Source organism: Scomber scombrus, chromosome 9, assembly GCF_963691925.1.
Source record: "Scomber scombrus chromosome 9, fScoSco1.1, whole genome shotgun sequence".
In the NCBI taxonomy this organism is placed as follows: Eukaryota; Metazoa; Chordata; class Actinopteri; order Scombriformes; family Scombridae; genus Scomber; species Scomber scombrus.
In genome coordinates, this window is record NC_084978.1 from 15,311,046 (window position 1) to 15,333,548 (window position 22,503).

The following is a 22,503-nucleotide window of genomic DNA, read 5'->3' on the forward strand; positions in this document are numbered from 1 at the left end:
TATCACTGTCTCACTCCTCTGTCTTTCTTATTTGATGTGTGTTTAACAGGTTATTTGACAAACACCTTGTTCAGGAGCAGACAAAGTAAAAGCTTGAACATCCTCCAGGTTCATTTCTCACACCTCACACATTCTTAAGCCACAATGAAATGATTAAAAACTAAGCACAGTCTGCAGGCAGTTAGTTGGCATTTTGGACAGAAGTTGAGTGCATGTGAGTGCACTCTCTATGTATGTGTGTGTGTGTGTGTGTGTGTGTGTGTGTGTGTGTGTGTGTGTGTGTGTGTGTGTGTGTGTGTGTGTGTGTGTGTGTGTGTGTGTGAACTATCTGGGGTCAGGGATAAATGTTAGTCAGCTGACTTAGGCTTGTATCCCCGGGGTTTGTAACTTTGCCTTCTGTTAGTTTAAGACAGCAATGAGGCAGTACGACTGCTAAAGGGACACAGCATATGAACACACACATGCACACAATCATAAATCTGGAAAATTGTATGTGTTATGATGCTTCCTCACTCTTTATCAGTTGGCAGCTGCCTCCCAAAATGTGACGTGGGCCTAAAAAGGCGCCAGAAGTGTCACATAAAGCTGGCTATTTGTTGATCACATGTCATTACTGATCACATTTTACTTGCTCTAACTTTTTTTAAATTGATGTTTGTGGTATAATTATTTTAGCTGTATTAGTGTTATTCATAATTGGATTATCAGCAGCATTAGCAAAGATTTAACAATGACTCATTTCTTAATTAGATGTAAGTTCAGTTCCTGTTGGTGTCTGCATGGATTTTACAAGGTCCCCGATGATTTGTTTTTCCAGAACAGACAAGAACATGAGCTGCTGTTTTCCAGTAATAGCTGATACTTCCAGGTATTTTCCAATACCCATGAAGCCATCAGCTGCAGCCAGCAAGGAACTTTGGTTCACACTTGCAAGTTTTAATCAAGGAGTGAAGCTAATATCTACATCCCCAAGGAGTGCAAGGACAAAGACACTATCCCTTCTTTTCCTCTTCACATTGCTGCTGGCAAACATTGTGAAAAGCAAGAGTCTTGATTAAGTTTTTACAGTTGTTCAGCTGTTGCTAGCTTCTCTCAGACAACAGCTTTGTTGAGGTATAAAAAAGATGAATGTCACCAGTGCTAATGCTTACTTGTATCTCTGGCATCATACTGTTGAGACATTAACCAACCCAAATGCAAATGCAAATTAAATACAATGAAGGTGTTGGAATTGAGTGACTGCACCACTTGGTCTATTCATGCAGAGGGTCTGTGTTATAGTCTACAGGCAGGTCTGATCATGGGCCTGACAGAAGGGATGAAACTGGATGGATGGAGGGAGAGGAAGGAAGTGAAGGTTGCAAGCTGGGTGGGAGAAGAAGAAAGAGAGGTATGATAGAGGTAGACAGGGATGATAAAGGTCGATCATAAACAAGAGACACAAGACTTCTGCAGTCGGCTGGGCTGACAGTGGAGCCCACATTAAAGACCTCTTCATGGTGTATTGAAAGATCAATAAGCATTTATTCTTCTCAGCAGGACAACCCCACATAAAATACATACAGACATCTAACATGCATAAATACATGCATATAGGCAAACAGCAAGGAATACTAAATATGAAATGTTTTTTCAGTTTTATAGATTATATCCATCTTTTTATTTTGTTTTGATGTTTGATGTTGGATACCAGAATCAGAAACTTTGAAAGATAATTAATGTAAAAAATGTTTAAGAAGTTGTACTGCATGCATGCAGTGAGAGAGGTATAGAAGTTAAACAGTACAGTAGAAAGCAGGAAGTTAAATGTCATTCAGATACAAACACACAAAAACTACACTAACACATTTCTATTCTATTCTAGTCTATTCTATTCTATTCTACTGTGTTCCTCAACCTCCTGTAATTAGACTCTTGTACCTGCAGCATGGTGAGTGTCAGCAGTTTCATGTGTTTCCTGTAGTCGGCTGTTGCCCTCCATACCCCATTATCCTCCACAGGACATTCCTTTAGGATTTATACCTGCCATTTCAGCTCTGTGATCGATATTTATGAACTACATTACTGCATTACAGAATGTGTAGCTGCTGTGCACTTGAGTCAGGGGGCCATCTATCCTCTTTCCCTCTGAGCTGGTGAGCTGGTGAGTTCTGAGCTGAGGGGGACAGACACAGAATATCGGTCCAAACACTTTACAGGGTTCTAATCTGGGCTCAGGAGTCACTCTGCTATATCCCTGCTGGAGTAATACATTTCTCCTCAAGTCTGGTACCTGCTGACAGCTCTGGGTGCCTGCTGCTGCTCACTAGTGGTCATATGAGACACTGCAGAGCTCGATGCTAGTATCTGTACTAGTATGAAAAACAGTCCTGTCATTACTATACTACTACAGTTTCTAATAAAATAAACATGGGTCCATGATTTATTTGGTATGACACTGCAGTAAATAAAAACATTTTTAATTACCTTTTTCTCTCCTCCTACTCAACCTTACGTTAATCTTTTCTCTAATCTTTGCTTTTTTTCAAGACTTTATCAACCATGCAAATCAACACAAGAAAAAAAACCTCTCTATTTGAGCTGGTTATAACTGGTAGATGTATGCATCAGTTGATTACCAATACATTGCTATGATTAAAGGGTCACAAGCAAAAAAGATAAGGCCTAGATCCTCATTTACATTGTTTTTGGCATTATGACATATCATTTTGGCGAACATGCCTGTAGCCACATGTTCAATTCATCTTCTGAAATTAATCAGATTTTAAATTGAGATGAAACAAGAAAGTCACAGAAACACATCTTCATCTCATCTGTTAGTCATTAGCATCAATAGGCATGATGTATAACAGTTTGTGACATAAATGTTACCAAATATCTTGCGATATTATAGGAAAGGGATTAAATGCTCCAGTTTGACACTTGTCTCCGAGGACACAAAAAAGGACTGCCAAGGCTATCAGTGAAATGTTCCCAACACATTTCAAACTGATTAAAAATCTCTTGGAGCCATGACGAGCACATCTTTGATGGCAAAAAAAGACCCAGACAATGACACCGCTGGTCATTCAGAGAACAAGACGGACAGAGAGGGCAAAAACAGGAGACAGAATGGAGTTGTAAGCGTGATTGTAAACAAATTGTCACAGTGTTTTGTATGTGTGTTGACTCTGTGTGTATGTGAAAGAACAAGAGAGGGAGGGAGGCAGGGATTGTGGGGAAAAAACATGACGCAGAGAAATGGCAGCTTAATTAACAGCAAAGGGCTTTAATCAGATAACTGTGAGCAGTGAAGGGACTTTAATTAGTTGCTGGTGGCTTCAACAGGCCACAGCATGACCAAGCAGACAGCATATAGTGGAAACTGGATGAATGGTTAGTAGGATGTGGTGGTGATAATGGGTTTGAGAGAGAGAGAAAGGGAGAGAGAGAAGACAGGGCAATGAGTGGAGGCCTGGGAGGGTCGGAGAGGGAGGGATGGGTTTGAGGATTTGAGTGCTTAAGAGTTGAATGGGGTTGCAGAGTGTAGCGTGACTGGCAGAACAGGACAAGCTGTGGGAGGAAAGGAGATGCTGAAAGCATTTAAAAAGGGTGGTGACAGTGGATTGGTAGGATTAGAAGAGCAGAAGGAAGAAGCGCATCATGGGACGAAAGCTAAACTGTTTAGATGGGGTTAAAGTGTAAGTTGGTCAGAGAAAGGTCAAGAAAGATGGCAGGAAGTCAGTTATGAACTTTGAGATTAAAATTTAGACATCTCTATGAGAAAATGCTTCCCAAAAATGTTCAATGTTTAACAAAAAAGGTGTATGGTTACTGTACAGTAAGTATTTTTAGATGAAAAATAATAGCAAAAAGAATGATGGACAGCATTGTTCCCTTAAACCTGACTGATTTATAGTAAAAAAACATCTATTATAGAAAGTTAAACATGAAAACTTTGCGTATTTCAACAGAAGAGGGATATCCAGAAATCTTTAGTCAGGGAAGGAATTAAAAAGAGAAAAAGAGGATAATATGATGCATGACATAAGCTGGAGGTGGAAGAGTATGGTAAGAGAAAATACCCCAAAAGATTCAGCTGAGGAGAGAGGCAAAAGTGTGCAAGGTTGACGCGGATGAGCCAGGACAGTCTTGTCTGACACACACTGTTGTAACTACACTTGCCCTTTTCCTTCTCCTGCGTTGTCTCCGTTAGGCCCTCGAGGTCCTTCTGCTTTGTCTGAGCTGTCTAACTAGATGCCTGCTGTTATTTAACAGTGCGTCCGGCTGTGTGATCGCACAGAGACAGGGCAAAGGAGGAGAAGAACAAACAAAGTGGTAAAAAAAGGACGACACATTGTTTTTTTTACTTTTTTCCTGCTCTGTTGGAGCAATGCCGGGATGTCACCTTGGCTGGAGACTGTCCTGAAACACCAGTCGGCTGAACTGTAATGCTGTGGGGCAATAGTCTCCTCCTGTGAACCTGACCAATTCCTGCATCACTGAACAGACTCTGCCCCTATTCTCTTCCTCTTTCTCTAGACATACTGTCTATTCAACTTGTAATCTCAATGTAATAAATACAGAGAAATAGTTTCTTGCACAATGCTTCTTTCATAAGTCATGCCTTTGATTTCACAACACAGGATTTATTGAATTACGAGTATATTTTGTGTAGATCTTATACTACTATCTAAATTATAGTTTTATTTTTATATTAATGTTGTTTGATTTAAAACACTTTGATATAAATACAGAGGAGAAACACATGGATAAAGATTATATTCATTCTTATGAATGAAAGATACTTGATGGATTTATTTTTAAATAATCAGGGCTTAATACTGTCATATTGCAATCTTTGTTTTCCATGTGCTGTATTAAGTTGATGCTCATGTTACATTTTGATACTTGCAATTTCATTAAATGGTAATTTTATATTTTGATCCAGTGATTTCATTGTTGTTTTCTAAATCACACATGACAGTACGATCATTGTGTGTAACAGTATATATTGTTAATGAACACTATATCAGTTTGCACTCCATTATAAACACTGATAAGGACTGTTGATCCAAGTAAAGCTATTATAATCTACTCCCATAATTAGATTGAAATAAATTACCGATGAGGAAAGAGAGATAAGAGTTAAATGAGAAATACTTTAAATTTAGATTGAGACAGTTGAAATGTGGATTGTGTGAGAATGGGCTGCAAATGAACAAGAAATAAGAGGTGAAAACTATTTTACATATTACAGTGAACAGCATTTCCTTCTGAACATGACATCAAATGTCAAACATTTACTTTTCCCTATATATAATATATATATACAAAACGATTATAGGTCTAAAACTGTTACTAAGTAATGTAAATATACACCTTGGCCATCCCTTAAAATATAAAAGGTTAATTAATTCCGCCCAAAATATTCCATACATGGGAAAAAGTCACATATTTTAGCTTTAAAGCATAATGCCATGTTAAATACCTTCAAATGTTTGTTTTTTAAATGTCAAGTATGCCTGTTTAAATGTCCATCGCTCTTTAGAATGCAGTATATCTCTCCTAGTGTCAATGGGAATGGGAATATTGTAAATGACAAAAGGAAAGAAGACAAGGAAGACTTATTGAGAAGGAAAAAAAATCAAAGAAATGGAGAAAAACATTACTCATTGTGAAGGAGGATCTAATGTTTGTCTCCAGTATGGGCCAGTGGGTGGAGACTCTTTCTCAGCTTTTCTCTGCATCTTGTTGAATCTAAAAAAAAAATTCTGCAAATAGATTCACTGCCTCTGTCATGCTGAGACACATCAAGCAGGAAAAACTGGTCCTAGTTTCCGTCTCTTCTCTTCTCTTCTCTTCTCTTCTCTTCTCTTCTCTTCTCTTCTCTTCTCTTCTCTTCTCTTCTCTTCTCTTCTCTTCTCTTCTCTTCTCTTCTCTTCTCTTCTCTTCTCTTCTCCCATATGCTTCTGGTTGACACTCCCTCAGCACATCACGTCTTTTCTGGAGCTTTTTAACATTTCATGGTCAGCTGATTGGAGGGTGTCTCTTTCTTGCCCTCTCTCCCATCAAACCTTTCTCTCTACTTTGCTGTCTTCCTTCTTTTCTCAGTCTTTTGTTCTTTTTGGGGCTGCCACTGGCCCATGTGAGTCATTTAATCACTGCAACTTCTGCCCTCCTAGCCTCAACAACCTCGTTTGACTTCACTCCCCAGTGACAAAACTGAGTGAGCTTAAAATTTAGGACTGAGCAGTTCCACTTGTCTTTAGCCTCTTGGCTTCTGACCTACCAGCTGTAAACATGCATGGCACTTTGTACTGTTTCAAGAAGCAGCACCTTTGCAACACACTCTTTGTTTGATCAGGCAGGGTAATGTACTATAAGCTGTGTCAAGCATTATGAAAAAACATATATATTCTTGACTTTACATAAATATTTTTAAATTTTGGCAGGTTGGGATCTAGACAAACTAATATATGTGTGAGTGTTCATGTTTGTGTGTTTCAGTAAAACTGAATTAATTCCAGAGTTAACTTAAGTGTTGGACATCTAAAAACCACTACCACTGCATTTTTCCTTTACAGAGGATACAGTAGTTCAGTCTGCACTTGCATACTGACAATCATTTTAGTTCCAATTCAATGCAGTGTTGCTATGCATTAATAGCTTCCCATTATTTGAATTGGGCAGACTCTGCAGCCTTCAAGACTCTATTATAGCAGATAATGCTTTAAGCTGCCAGAGCATTGTTATGCGTACAAAATCAATTAAGTGACTAAATAGGTCATTTACTGCAGTGAAAATATGTGATCTTATTGTGTGTGTGTGTGTGTGTGTGTGTGCGTGTGTTTGTGTGTGTGTGTGTGTGTGTGTGTGTGTGTGTGTGTAAGTGTGCGTATTCGCATCTTCCTCTGGAGCGTGTATTAAGTAAATGTGGTGATTGGATTAGAGATATTTGTGTTAAACTTCTTTTTAAGATAAATCTATTGATACATGTGAAAATGACTGGATAGACAGACAGACAGACAGACAGACAGACAGGCAGATAGACAGACAGACAGACAGACAGATAGATAGATAGATAGATAGATAGATAGATAGATAGATAGATAGATAGATAGATAGATAGATAGATAGATAGATAGATAGATAGATTACAATATTAATAACTTTCTTAAACAATTGACATTTCTAAAAATCCGACCCATTTATCTTAGGAAATGAGCTTGAAGGACTGATAATGAAAATGGATGGATATTTTTTTTGTAAAACTTGAGCCATATTAGTTGACCATTTTACTATTCCAAACTTATCACTTCTGAGTCACAGTGGTGAGTCAGGTCGCGAGGTTTGGCTCGTGGGCTCGTGGGTGGGTGAGTGTAACGCAGGGATGGAGGGAGGGAGGGCGAAGGCGGGACGTGCTGAAGTTATCCATGTCGGGAAAGCGCACCGCGAGTCCAACCTCTCCACGCTCAGGAGCGCAAAGAAAAATGCTGCACTAATCTAATCTTGAGGCTCCGTAGACGTTTGAAGTAGGTTATCTACAAGATCCCATTGACTGTCATCCTCTTTTATCCACAGAACGCATCGCTAAGCGCCGATGCATCGATGATTTTCCCCGGGAAACTAACAAACGTCCTCCTGCTGGTGCTCCTGACAGCGCAAGGTAAGACATGGCGCGCCTTCGATCGGTCGACTCAAAAAGCAAAAAAGTGGCATTATACTCGTTGCTATAGGTGTGCCAATACTTTTATCTTATATGTCATGTTAACAGTTTGTTACCGTGTTCGTTACACACGTTTGAAGTTATCTTTAGTACTGTAACCGCCAGGTAAAACAGTAGGTGTTTGCTCCCAATCCAGAGATTTAAAAGCTTGGTAAAGGCTGCAGGAGAAAAAAAGGCTAAACTTTACTTCCTTTTATTAACTGAGCTGGGTGACATGGTTATAAACAAAACTTGAACGTGATGATGACAAATGCATATATGTTTTATTGCAGCAGCTGCATCTCAGTTTGTGCAATTATTCTATGTCGGCTACTACTTAAAAAATAGAGCTGATGTTGAAAGTGAGAAAAGTCTCCTCCCACATTGTAATTAATAATGGTGTGTGCATCCTTTTGCATGCTGCTGTTCCATCAACTCCCTTTCCTATTTTCTTTAGATAGATAGAAACAACTTTGTCTATTCCATAATAAGCATTTGTTCTTATCTGAGAAAAGTCCCTTATGCCAGAAAAACACCATATCTTACATGCTCTTAAAACTTGTACAGTCACTGTCATATTGCAGGGAGACCCCTTACTTACGGGACCTGGACGCACAAAATAATTAAAAAATATATTCTAAAATGCACACTGGGTTCAGTTTTGAGATGATTATCCTCGATCGTTATCAGTCTATACTATAGACGATACCTCAGCCCCTGGAGCTATGGTGAAGTACCCATCCATGCACAAGACTAGACAACACATGCATGACTGACATACTGCATGCCTCTCCAGCCGCAGCCCAGTGTGTGATTTCATCTCTGCATCTCCCAGATGTGCACGGGATATGGGTCCCCTCCACACACAGAGGTCAGAGGTCATTGTTGTTAAATATAGGGAAGAAGAACGTAGAGCTGCTAGGATTTGTGTCTCGCTTATGAACACTCAGACGCAGATGCTCAACAGTGATAATTAGCATGTAGCTCATCCTGATGCCACATCAAATAAGTTCAAATTAGAAGTAAAGCTGTATGATTTCCTTGGTGTTTTATTTAATATCAGTTCAATCACAGCTGGATCACTCTGACAGGTTCTCTGTATCTTGTTCTTCTCTCTGTGTGATCTTTTTCTTTCTTTCCTATTCCTCTTCCAAAAAGTCACCTCCATGCATATTTTCTGTTTCCTAACATCTTTTGTTCATGTAAGGCTGCCAGTCTCTTGTGAGCTTTTTAAATGGCAAGTTTTGAAGTGGGGTCATTGAGTATGTCCCATGGGAGCTCAATCAGAACAAATAATAGTTCAATGCTTTAAAGCTAAACTTTTGTGCTGCTTTCGAATGTAACTGAATGGTTGTATTAGTCCAATTTCATCTCATTCACATTCCCAAAGAGGACACCTTTTCCTTGGGAGAGTGTCTGTACTGTTGGGAGCACCAAACATGATGGATATCTATGTTTTTGGCAGCATTTTTATTCTAAGTACTAGTTGTTGCTTCTCCACTTCCCCAGGCTATCAGTCAAACAGTGTGTGATGTAATGTAGTTTGTTTGTCTGTTGTTGATATTTGAGTTTCTATAGGTGTCACTCTTTTCTTGGTCTAATCAAGATTGGTGGGTATTGCTGCTAATACTAAATACACAAGTCTTTTTTAGCTTGCTCCCAAATAATGAGTAACTTTACCTGGGAAAGAACCTACCAGGCTCTGTATGCTTTGAGCAGAGAATGTAGGAGCTTTAATTAATCTGGATATAGATTGGATCATTACTGTCTTATATGACAATGTTGTGATTTTATACTTAAAAGCCCAGAGTGCAGCAGTGAGTTTGTCCCAGATGTGGTACCCAAAGTCTTCCCCTTGGGAGCAGCACTAAGTGCCTTCGTATTGTTACGCTCCAGTCGTCAAGTAAAATACGCTGGATTCACACATGCTGTAACCTGACGTAGACTCAGAGTCAAGTGGAAGGGATGTGTCTCCGTGTGACACGTGGGATGGACACCCTCACTCTCAGTCGTGTCTTTCTCCACTGGAGAGATTTGCCACAGTTGACTGCTTTTTTGCTTTGCCCTTGAACTGGGCAAATTTTAAAAGGAACAAGACAGTGCTGCCGTGAAGGGATGACAATGTCAATACTCTTGCAGAAGAACAGATTTTACTCAAGTGAGAGGAAATCCACCCCGTGTTCTTACTAGTCTGAGGCGGTTCACTTTGCTATTTGAGATAAAACCCACAGAAATGAAAAGATTCTGCCCTCACCATCCTCTTTACCCCCACTCTGTCCACCTCTCCTCCCTCCTTCCCTCAATCCCTCATTGGCTGTGTGGGCTTTTGCATGATTCTGAACAGGGCTGTGTATGCAGATAAGTGTCTGAAAAACACACATTGACACACACACATACTCCCAGCAGGGGTCTGATTAGTGGACTACCGAAGGTATTGTCTCCTGCCATCCAGGATCGGATGATTTTTCACTATACAGAGGAAATGCTGATCCTGCAGTCCATGGGATTGAGGTCTTTTAGTCCAGAATAGAATCTATTGGAGTAGCTTGGAGGTACGAAGTAGAGGTCTGTGAAGCATGTAGGGTTGTTATTTGAAGTTATGACACAGTCACACAGTCACAGCCTTTGGGATAGATTTTGTTGCACATCAGTATATTTCAGGACTAGACTGGTTTCTTAGGGTCTGGGATTTAGCCATTAAACTCATTGAAATTGCACAATGCTTTTTTGCCTGCATTATCTTTAGCAGAAAACAGCTAACAGAGATGTCCAGCCATGCTGGCATTATAGTGATCTGAGCCGCATTATGTTTGAGGCTTGACCCTTTATCTCACTTTGCTGTGCATTTTAATAGGCTGCAGCTGTGTGTTGACAGCGTAAAGAGGATCTGCCTTTTCAGATAAGTTCTGCAACAACTAATGCAGGCTGCTAGTGATAAAAAAATACTCAAAGGAAGAAAAAAGTCACCACAACTGATTGTCTGAAATCAATATAGGTTGCGATGAATGTGTCTTTTCTTTCACCAATGTTTGGTATGGTTTATATTAAGCCTCTGTTACTTTTTTTAAAGTTTGCTAGTATGGAGTTGTCTGCTTGCATCACAGCACCATTGAGCATATTTGCTCCTGCCAGACTTAAATGCTCTTCTGAGCTTGGAACTACAGAGTGGCTCTCTGGTTTCACTCTCAGAAGAAATATAGTTGCATTAAAGTCTTGACAGGCAATCAGTGTGTATGTGTGTGTTCGTGTTTGTGTGGCTTAAGGACTATGTGGTAGCTTAAGGGTCCTCTTAACACGATTGTCATGTGATTTTGCAACCGAACCCCCCCCGCTTGCGAACATACTGTATAACCACCACAGGCAGAGGCCTTATTCCACCCCCTATGGATTGGCTTAAACCATAATACCCCCCCGCCCCCCCAACACCACCACCACCATCACTCACACTTTCTATCTCTTTTCACATACACACAGACATCCTCTTCCAGACAGCCCTGCTCCCGGATTCCTCTGGGAGATCTTTGTAGTCAGTGCTGCCAATGAACTGAGTCAGGCTTAAGTATGAAGAGAGAGAGGGTGAGATGTGGGTTGAGCAAGACAGCCTATGGCTTCAGGTACCGAGATGGAAATTCAAGTGTTTCTTTCCCATACCTTCTCTCTTTCTCTCTACTGACCCCTATCCATTCTTTTTTCATCTGCCTTGGTTGCTCTATTGCTTTAGTGTGTTCTACTCTTCCAAGCCGATAACATACACAATGCAGGCTATTACAGGTTGCAACCTGGAGTGCTGTGGTATTAATGATGTATTTACACCAAACTTTTATTTCTCAATAAATCCTTCAAAACATGCCATGGCTTATTAGTATACTATTCCAACAGCAGAGTTCCTACCTAAGTAAGCCCTTTACTATTACATACATTTCCCATTTTCTTATCCATGCCCAAGTCATGGGAAAACAGCACAGCCCAGCATCTCTCCTCAGGAGTTTCTTTCCTTCTTATGGATCCTGAGAAAATCTCTCCAACATGTTCTGGTTCTGCTCCAAGTGCTTCGCCCGTTTGTTACACCTACGCTTTTAGAGGCACTCAGCTGGAGTGAACTCATGCCATGTTCACATACATACATATATATATATATATATATATATATATATATATATATATATATATATATATATATATATATATATATATATATATATATATATATATATATATATATATATATATATATATACACACACATATATATATATATACATACACACACATATATATGTTATGTATATATACATATCATGTGTATATATACATAACATATGGGACAGATGATAGCGATGGAAAAGATTCCCATGTTTATTACTTGCAGGCATTCATGTCAACAAGACAGTTGATTGATTAAAGATTTGTTCATGTGAAGATTTCCATACTGTGCATTGACTAATATGCAGCATTCATATTTCTTTGGTTTCCAGACACTTCCATATCACTAAATGCCAAGTCATAATTTCGACTTGGATGTTGATGTCTTACAAGTTGGAGGCTCATAATTACGACAACTTTGATATGACCTAAACATGGCATCACCAGTTTGCCTGGTAGGTTGTCTATCTCATTTACCACAGCTGTGAATGTTCACTGGAATTCAAAGGTCATGCAGAGAGTCTATTATTTTGCCTCAGAGCAAAATCTACCTCAGAGCATTTCTATGGAAATTTCATTGGAACCTATGTTGATGTCTGAGTTCAGTCTTTCTCAATGCCATTACATGTTCATCTCTTTTGATATTGAGTTACAAATGACCTTCACTTTGTTGTCTGTTTGATACATGCAATAACATAAGAGTCAATCTGAGAGGTGTTATGCTTGGATCAGACTACACATTATTTTTGTCTTTCAGGGTGGTTACTGTATAATAGTAGGCTGACCTAGTCATGAATCCTTGCTGTGACATGGTCAAGAGATATATTCAAGATAATTTACAGCTTATAAGTGATTAGGAGGTGTAAAGGACAGTCTTACACCTGGCAGCAACAACATAATTTTACACTAGGCAAGAGAAGGCAAAAAAATTGTCATGTGCTACTGTTATTGTCTGGGTGTTGTGAGGCGTCCCAGATATTGTGACCATCGTCTTCCACTATGACACAGATAAAACAAACTCAAGGCTCATTTTTATTCCCAATCTCTCATGTCTGTCAGATATCATCTGGTTAATATCATGTCTTATTGAAGATAAAGATGTCAGAGATGAAAGCATGGAAGCAAGACGCTACTGAATTGCATGCGCCAGTGAAAAAAATAATATGCTGTTCGGAGTGAGTCAAATCAAAGGTGAAAGGCCATACTGTACTAGGAGCATGTGCAAAAGCAGACACACGCACGCACACACGCACGTACGCACACACACACACACACACAGTTTACCTTCATATAGGCAATCCTTCATACATGAAGAAACACATAGGGTACAGCATGCAGCATATGTTTAATGGGAAGTCCACAGTAAAGGCAGTAATCACTGTGTATCCTCTTGTGCGTCATTCAGCATGTCACAGTCAGGCCATCAAAAACCCTGGAGAGCAGAGACACGCTATCTAGTTTTTCTCTCCTTGTTCTTGCTGTCACTTTCTCCCCCTATCTCCTCTCTCTCACACACACTGCTAGCAGTGTATTATTGGAGTATAATTAGTTCCTTCAGAGCGTTCACCACTCGCTCCCAGGCTTATCCTGTTAAGCACATGCCTGATCAAAGAGCTACCCGCAAGCCACGGGTCTTTCTGCTCAGCTTTAGGCTCCTGTAGCCATGAGAGATGGAACTGGACTCAATGTTTGGCTTGTTAATTCTAAATCAATGTGGCTTTTTAAGGTTGAAATGCTTGACTGCTTGACTTGACTTCATGTGTGTCAGAACAAAGACTTGTCACTTTGTTACCGCATCACAACAACTGGGCATGGAAAGAGTGCACGTCTTTTAAAATGAAACACAACTGTCAAGCTGATTTCATTGCTCATCATCAGAGACGAATGCAGTCTTGTCTACAGTGATTAATAAGCCTGAGACAAGTGAGTTTGTTACATATACATAGTTATTTTTAGATGTAGTTTGTAGATTGAAAAATGTGCTCATATTTTATATGTGCACTTGCTAGACTTGTTAAACCTATATGATAAGCATTATTTAAATGAACTATCTATACTTTACATAGATTTTACATAGTATACATTCACTACTGTATGTTACTATGTTGTTCAGTTGCTATAAAGAAGGCATATCTTCTTCATAAAACATCCTAAATCATGAATGTTTTATCACTCACTGCTTGTTCCTGTCACATGCACACTTATAAATGCACACTTGTGCCACACAAATTAAATTCCTACATTTAAAATCCTTTGCTAAATGCTACGCAGTGTAGCAAAGAGCAAAAGTATCAACTAAGGTAAAAGGGAAAATGTTACAAATAACTTTAAAACTGGGTACTTAAGATCATCAGTGGCAGAATAAAGACAAGGAATTAAGAGAGTAGCTGTGCTGACAGAGAGAGAGAGAAAAAATATATTGGCTTAATTTTTTTGTCACAGTGAACAAAAGGTCCAATTAATTGACTGATTATAATTGCTCTGGTTCCCCCCCACCCAATTAGAAGCTTAAAGAAGGTTGTCGGAGTGCAGCGGGCAGTGTTTAAAGCAGGTACCAAGAGCTGAAATTACACAAGCGTCTCTGGAGAGAGGCCTTTTCATTATGCTTTCAGACTCAACTCGCCTCTGCCAATGACCTCAGAAAACTTCTTAAGAGTTTTGGAGTTGTTCTATAATGCAACTTATTACTCATATAGCATTAGAGCTAGAGCTGATGTTTTAATCTTTTTTTAGTGAATCAACTTCTTACAATACTTGTTCAAATGAAGCAAATAACTTCACTGAGATAATATAAGCTTGCCTGAACCTTCATCTGTATGTAATATCTACAACTCCAAATGTTTAGGTCACATTGCCTTGATCTGGGTGGTAATCCTGATCAGTGCGGTAAGTCTGATGACAGCAATACTGTCTGAAAAATGCTTTGAGGAATAAAGATAATAGTGAAAAAGCTGTGCAACCTTTTTACTCATCTAAGTGGACCTGCTGTGTGTGTTCTATCTGAGTTTGATTTTTATAGAGACTTGCATGTGAGGTGTTTGTTACAACTCAGTAAAATTTGGAGTGGAGGGAGTGATAAAGATTTTAACTTAAAGTTATTTTACTGTATATGTATTAATATATGTGGATGAATTAAGTCATTGCATATTCTCCCCTCTGCTGCACAAATATGTTCTTTTTTGTGGCACTAAATATTGTCTGGGGTCACATATTTGAGTGTGTGTGGTCATTGTTTTATGTGCAGCCGATGTTATGATTATATAAGTGTTATGAAGGATGTTTTTTTAAATTTTTTAGCTCAGTTAGGTGAGGTTACCACCCCTGAGCTGTGTTAGTCCCATGTAATTGTAAATTAAAATATTTAAAATAGTTGTAAAAAAATCTCTAAAAGGCTAAAGAGATGTCTTAATTGTGTTGATCATTTTAAGAGTCTAACATTACTTGACATACTTCAGATTCAGATAACCCTCAGTCAGTCAGATGCTCCATCAAATAAACTAACAAAGAATGAGTTTGAGTGACATTGTTATTTCCCACATGAACAAATGAATAGGTCTCCCGAAATGAGAAACCAGACAGACTGTAATCTGGGATGTCGCCATGATATCAATATAAGTGTACTCCCAATGGCAATAAATGGAAGAACTGCTTTATGACTTTATGGTCAGTGCATATGAAATATTTGTTCCAGCATATAGATTATTGAAAAATATGTTTTATGAAAGTCCACTATCACTGTGAATGCGTTTGGTATAGTGTCTTATGGCAGTAGAAAACATGCACATTACTAATACTAAAGAAGAATACATATCAAAAGTCAGTTTGAGGTTCTGAATCAGTTGCACATACCACTGGTTTGTAGATAGTTAACTGACTTGCCTGACAGAAAGTGTCCCATTAAAGTACCATGTTTTATTTAGTTGTTGTCAAGGAAACAAACCTTTTTAGCGAAAGCGAGCGTGGCTATTTGTGTGTATGGGGGCTGTGCCCCATTTGCCCTTTTGGTGAAGCAAAATCTCCTCCATTTATCAAATGGTCATGCAGCTCAGTAAGTGCAAGTTTGATGCTTAGGGACTACTGCTGAATACTGCGAGCATCCTTTTTCAACTTGAAAGCAAAGGTGGGAGTGGTTGAAAAAAAAAGGTTTTAATTATTGGTTATTTCCCTCCATATTTGTACCAAAATAGCAAAATTGAGCAGTCAGTAATCAAAACAGAGGAGCTGACTATGAATATTTCTAGGCCTGACACGGCTAGACCAAACTTTCTGTATATTGCATTTAGTTAAGCAGATGACAGAGGTTCCAGGAAATTGAGGCACACTATATAATGAAAGGAAAAGAGAAAAAAGAGGAACATGGTGAAGGAAATATGGGATGAAGAAAATTAGATTAAGATACTGCATGAGGCAGATGAAGAGAGATTATGTGTGTTTTTATGTTCTTTAGTGGTGCATATATAGTGGAGAGGATTTTCAGAGTCCTGAAGCCACCAGGCTCTGAGGATGTGCTGGCGGTGCGAGTGTGTACTGTCCCAAGTGAGGCAACATTTTCTGCTTGGACAGGCGTGGTGGGGCTCTATGTGCCAACCGAGGCACCAGTGTTACTAGTGGCACTTTTCCACAATATGACCTTCAGTCCAGCCGTACTAAGTACAGATACACTGCATACACGCACGTCTGAAGACACACTGAGGCCAAAGGCGTAGCATTCTTTTTTTGCTCAAAGCATCTTGTGTTTGCAGATTTCTTAAAAGCTTTCAGGCTTTTACTTTTCACTGTGTAAACATGCAAGTGAAATGCCTCTTATATGTCTGTTTAGTCTTTCACAGCCCTCACTTCATCCAGAGCAAAGAGCCATTCATTTAAGGTAATTTCACCTTAGTTTAACTGAAACAGAATTTCCATTTTACCACATACCCCTAGTAACATTTATAGATTCAGATAGGTTTGGCTTTATGTACCCAGTATATCTGGGTACATAAAGAATTAAATCTCAGAATTAAATCTGAAGTGCAGGACTTGTGTCTCCTCCTTCTGGCAGTGAGAGCAATTACAAAAACACTATGGACATGTTCTTACACTATAGACTCCGCCGTAGTTTACTTTGTTGCTACTTCTGATGCAGATAAATTGTTTTAAGTGTCACACAACACCCGCAAAATGACTTATTTCACTATCAGAATTAGATCCATTCCGTCTGACAACATTTGGAAAGTCTAGAAGAGCCACATGATTAAATTATTTTATCCTCATTAAAGTTAATAAAGACCTAACCAGAAGTTAGCTGGCAAAGTGGATGGGAGTCTCAAGTGTGCATGATCTGCCCATAGAGTATGATCAGTATGCATACATCTGGCCAGTGTGGGAATGTCAAACCCAACAAAATTTAAAACTCTGTATACTCTGAAATGCAAAGATTTATCTGACAATGATAGGCTTATCAGCGTTGTGTGAACAAAATTGGGACTTTTCTAATATAATTCAATTTGGTCGGGGAGGAAACTACATCTTTAGTCATTGCTGCATTTGATAAATGACAATGTTTACCTTTCTCTTAACATTTTCTTTTGCAATTTGAATCGTTCTTCTTTCCTTCCCATTTCTTTGTCTACTGTCTTTCACTAGGCTGTTTTTCATCTAAGGCAGAGGACAGATTATTTCGGAGGTTGTTCCGCAGGTACAACCAGTTCATCCGACCAGTGGAGAATGTATCTGATCCAGTCACAGTGGAATTCGAGGTGTCCATATCTCAACTAGTCAAAGTGGTAAGAGAAATACAGAGAATGGATATAAACACTTGTTCTCTCTAAACAGATAAATTATGTGTATTATTATGTTTTTCTTCATCAGTTCTTGTCGGCTAATTTGCCTTTTGTTTTTTGTCGTTCATCCTCACAGGATGAGGTCAATCAAATTATGGAAACCAATCTGTGGCTGAGACATGTAAGCAACGTTCATGTCCCATCTTTTATGAGTTGTCTTCAAATTATTTGTTTCAGTTAATTATGAAAAGACTTCATTGTTTCTATCTGTTTTTTAGGTCTGGAATGACTATAAACTGAAATGGACTCCTGTTGAGTACGATGGCATTGAGTTCATACGAGTTCCATCTAATAAGATTTGGAGGCCAGACATTGTTTTGTACAACAAGTAAGTTTGAGTGCACAAATGTTAAGAAGTAAAAAGCGCTGGACAATATATCATATAAGTCAGTCCAACCCATGTATTAATGGATTTGGACTGCAGGAGGACATAAAAATAATGCAACTCTACTAACTATTTATCAAATAACGTACCTAATCTGTACAAAGAAATGTGTACAAACTGCTGTGAAGGTTTTGAGACTTGGCTAAAGCGACAACATCAAAGCTGTTGCAATGAATGTGATCGACATCAGCTGTGACATGTTTTCATGTAGTGCATCACTTTTCTGTGAAAAGCTAGATGATGTGTGTCATGTGTGTCACGACTGTTTCCCTTTTTGGCATTGAGGCTGTTGCAGCTGAATTTAAATGAACATCACCCATCAATAGGCACCAACTTAATACTGTCCATCTCTGCATGCCCTGGATATTTCTACAACATACCTGCTGTGATAGCCATCAACTGGTCATGACACATAACTAGGCAGTAGCACAACAACGTTCTCACTTTTTCCACTCTTTCTTATTCTTCCTCTGAAATGCTAATGCTGTTTCAGTTATTTATGCTCACCATCTTCTGACCTTTCTAGTTAAATGTTGTAATGGCCTTTAAGTGAAATGGCATTTACATTTTCTTGAAAATGCTCTCCCACAGTGCTGTAGGTGATTTCTTAGTGGAAGACAAGACCAAGGCTCTGTTGAAGTTTGATGGCACCATCACCTGGGTTCCTCCAGCTATTTTTAAATCCTCCTGCCCGATGGACATCACCTATTTCCCCTTTGACTACCAGAACTGCTCCATGAAGTTTGGCTCCTGGACCTATGACAAGGCCAAGATTGACCTGGTGCTCATTGGCTCAAAGGTCAGAGGAAAAGTCAGAGGGAAATGACACATTTGCAACCCAATATGTATATATATTTTTTTTTTTTACATTTTTGGTCATTTTTTGTAATATCCTTGCAATCATAAAAATATTAGCAGAAACATTTCAGTACTGCTCCACAAATACCTTTTTTTATGTGATCACATCTTCTAAAGGGGCAATTTTCAAACTATCAATGTGTTTTCTCCCTTTAAACTGATTTGATTTTAGTAAAACACACAGAAAATGTAGGTAAAAAAAAAACCTACCAATAAATTCACTTTACATCTGCATTTCCCCAGGTGAACCTGAAAGACTTCTGGGAAAGTGGAGAGTGGGAGATAATTGATGCACCAGGTTACAAGCACGACATCAAATATAACTGCTGTGAGGAGATCTACCCGGACATCACCTACTCCTTCTACATCCGTCGCCTGCCACTCTTCTACACCATTAACCTCATCATCCCCTGCCTCCTCATCTCCTTCCTCACAGTGTTGGTCTTCTATCTTCCATCTGACTGTGGGGAGAAGGTCACTCTGTGTATCTCTGTCCTCCTCTCCCTCACTGTGTTCCTGCTGGTCATCACCGAGACTATCCCTTCAACGTCACTTGTCATCCCTCTGATTGGCGAGTACCTCCTCTTTACCATGATTTTTGTCACGCTCAGTATTGTCATCACTGTCTTTGTGCTGAATGTCCACTACCGCACCCCCATGACTCACACAATGCCAGAGTGGGTGAGGGCGGTGTTCCTTGGGGTGCTACCCAGGGTGATGTTGATGAGGCGGCCTATCGACCAGGGCTGTTCCTCTTCTGCCAGTATCACAGGAGGCACAGGAGGACCAGGAGGAGGGAGCAGTGGAGGGAACAAGAAGAGAAAGAACAGTCTGGGAGGAGGAAGTGGAACTGGAAGCGTAAGCGTTGGAGGTATCACTGGGGGTGTACCGTGTCCAGCGCTAGATGGTGGCACAGGGGGAGGAGGAGCCTCCTCAGCTGGTGGCTCCATGAACTGTGTGGAGTATGGTGAAATGAACCGTGACATGAACCGGGATATGAACAGAAGGTGCCCCTACAGAGGCAAAGAGGTACCGACTCCTGTCCCTCCCCCAATTGTGCCCCCTCCTCCCCAGGCACCCCAGACCCAGGGGCCACAGGAGTCAGAGTTGCCCAAAGTACCAAGGCCCCTAAGTGCCCCATCACCGGTGAATGCTGTGGTTGCCTTCTCCGTGGTGTCACCAGAGATCAAACAGGCCATCGAGAGCGTGAAGTATATCGCTGAGAACATGAGGACTCGCAACAAAGCCAAAGAGGTAATATAATAATATTTCTAGAAAAGCATGGTTATTTTTAAGAAAATAAGATTGAATCCTCAGATTGATTGGTGTGTTAAAGCCAAAACCTGTAATGTTTCTTAATTAGTAACAATATTTTGTATCATTATATGTGTCTGTCTGCCACTCTATCCAATCAGTTGATGTTGATGATGATATTGTCACCTTATTATGTTACTAATAATAATACAATTTTTGTTTATATTTTCATTTAACTCTAAAAACATGCTAAGCAACTTCATAAATTGACACCAGTGTGTTTTGTGAATGCTGCTGTATTTTTAATATGTGAAAGGTATTGTTTTCTATTTTAGATTGGAATTTTCTAGGTTGGACATTTCTAATTTGCTAACGCTACTAAAACATATTCTGCTTACCAGCACTTAGAGAGAGATACACAAACAGAAGACCATTAACTTAAAACCAAGTCTACCCCTAAATAGTTAGCCTTGTGGAAACCAGATTTTTATTCCCAGATCAAAGATGAGTCCCCATATGTGATGATATGAATATAGGGTCCCCATTATGTTCATAGAACTTTTAAGACAAACACACACGTTGTCCTAGCTCACTTTTGGGGACATTACCTAGACTTATGTTAATTTCCACACACGCATGCGCACGCACACACACACACACACACACACACACACACACACACACACACACACACACACACACACACACACACACACACACACACACAAAAGCTAGAGCATACTGTATGTGTGTTATCTCTGGTAGTTTATAGCTAGCTTGTTAAATGGTGCTGAAACCATTTACATGGGGCTATAAAAGGAGGGTAAAGCTGCTTGTTTTTTGCAGTCGGAAGGCTTTGTGTATGCCTTCCTCAAACTCTGTATGGTCCTGATATGTTTGTTGCTTCATCTCCATCTTTTCTTAGCAAAGCGCTGATCTTTCTTTGATGCATGCAGAATAGCCATACTGCCTCTTCTATAAGCACACAATGGCATTATGACCACTGCAGCCATTATCCAATTGTCCACACTTATAAACAGCATGCCACACGCACACACACACACACTCACACACACACACACACACACACACACACACACACACACACACACACACACACACACACACACACACACACACACACACACACACACACACACACACACACACTGTTCATACAAATGAACACAGTAACCACACGGAGACATGGTAGTAAACACTGGTGTTCTCTCTGCTTGTCTTACACAGAAACACACACATCGAGAGAAAAGTGCTATTGCATATGAATTTGTGTGCCCTGAATATTTTGTATTTTCTCTCTCTCGCACACACATTTCAGAGTAAGTATCTAAATTGTCGCCTTTCCTCTCTTTAGGTGGAGGATGACTGGAAGTACGTCGCCATGGTCATAGATAGGATCTTCCTATGGGTTTTTGTGACAGTGTGTGTGCTGGGAACTCTGGGACTCTTCCTTCAGCCAGTCATCAACTTCTTAAAATGAGACACTTGTCTTTGTCCTCTCTCTCTCTCTCTCTCTCTCTCTCTCTCTCTCTCTCTCTCTCTCTCTCTCTCTCTCTCTCTCTCTCTCTCTTTCTCTCTCTGTCTCTCTCTCTCTCTCTCTCTCTCTCTCTCTCTCTCTCTCTCTCTCTCTCTCTCTCTCTCTCTCTCTCTATCTATCTTTGTCTATTTCTGGTACCCACTTGAATTACTGTGGGAATTATTATCAAATACTGGACTGTCTTTATTTTTATTTTTCCTTTTCCATCTTTTTCCCCTCCTCTTTCCCTATCTTGTTCTTCTGCTGGACTTTATCACAAGACATCACTTCTTAGCCCTCAGCCGTCTGTTTCCTCACATGCCCTACCCAGATTACCCAAATCATCCTTTGCCTTATCCCATCAATGTGCATGCAAGGCTGTTATCCAGTCTCCTCCTCTCCATCACTATTTTTTCTGACTTCTCATTTGCTCTCCTTTCTTTTCCTTTTTCTATTTTTCTCATCTCCTTTGCCATGCTATGACCTTCCACTGCCTATAGCTTATTTTTTCCTCCAATGTCATCTTCATCTCACCCACTGTGTCCATTCTACTCTCACTCTGTGTGCTTTACTGACATTGTCCACTAAGTCATTGTTATTGTACAGTCTGTACATTTTTTATTGTCATTGCTATAAAAAGCATTGAGACAGAAGAATCTGAATATATATATTGAGAGTTTTTCTGTAGCACTGTAAGTGTGTTGTAAGTGCAATAAAGACAATATGCTTTGGAGAAATGTGGTACAGTATGTCCTTCTATAATTTCAAAGTTAAAGATTAATAATTATTTTTAAAATACCTGCAATCACCATTCTTG

General features: G+C 39.6%; 1 protein-coding gene across 1 annotated transcript; it reads left to right on the forward strand.

The window, feature by feature from the left end:
- Positions 1–7,590: 7,590 nt before the first annotated feature.
- Positions 7,591–21,650, forward strand: LOC133985459 (neuronal acetylcholine receptor subunit alpha-3-like). Its single transcript, XM_062425092.1, has 7 exons — positions 7,591–7,648; positions 17,456–17,595; positions 17,729–17,773; positions 17,871–17,980; positions 18,629–18,836; positions 19,139–20,149; positions 21,525–21,650. Exons 1-7 carry the CDS (start codon positions 7,591–7,593, stop codon positions 21,648–21,650), a joined length of 1,698 nt encoding a protein of 565 aa, XP_062281076.1.
- Positions 21,651–22,503: the final 853 nt, after the last annotated feature.

Bases quoted from the DNA above. Each gene is read 5' to 3' on its own strand.
- LOC133985459 (XM_062425092.1), top strand. From the start codon at position 7,591: ATGATTTTCCCCGGGAAACTAACAAACGTCCTCCTGCTGGTGCTCCTG. The intron at 17,774-17,870 runs GTAAGCAACGTT...TCTGTTTTTTAG, and splicing joins CCAATCTGTGGCTGAGACAT to GTCTGGAATGACTATAAACT. The intron at 20,150-21,524 runs GTAATATAATAA...TCCTCTCTTTAG, and splicing joins CTCGCAACAAAGCCAAAGAG to GTGGAGGATGACTGGAAGTA.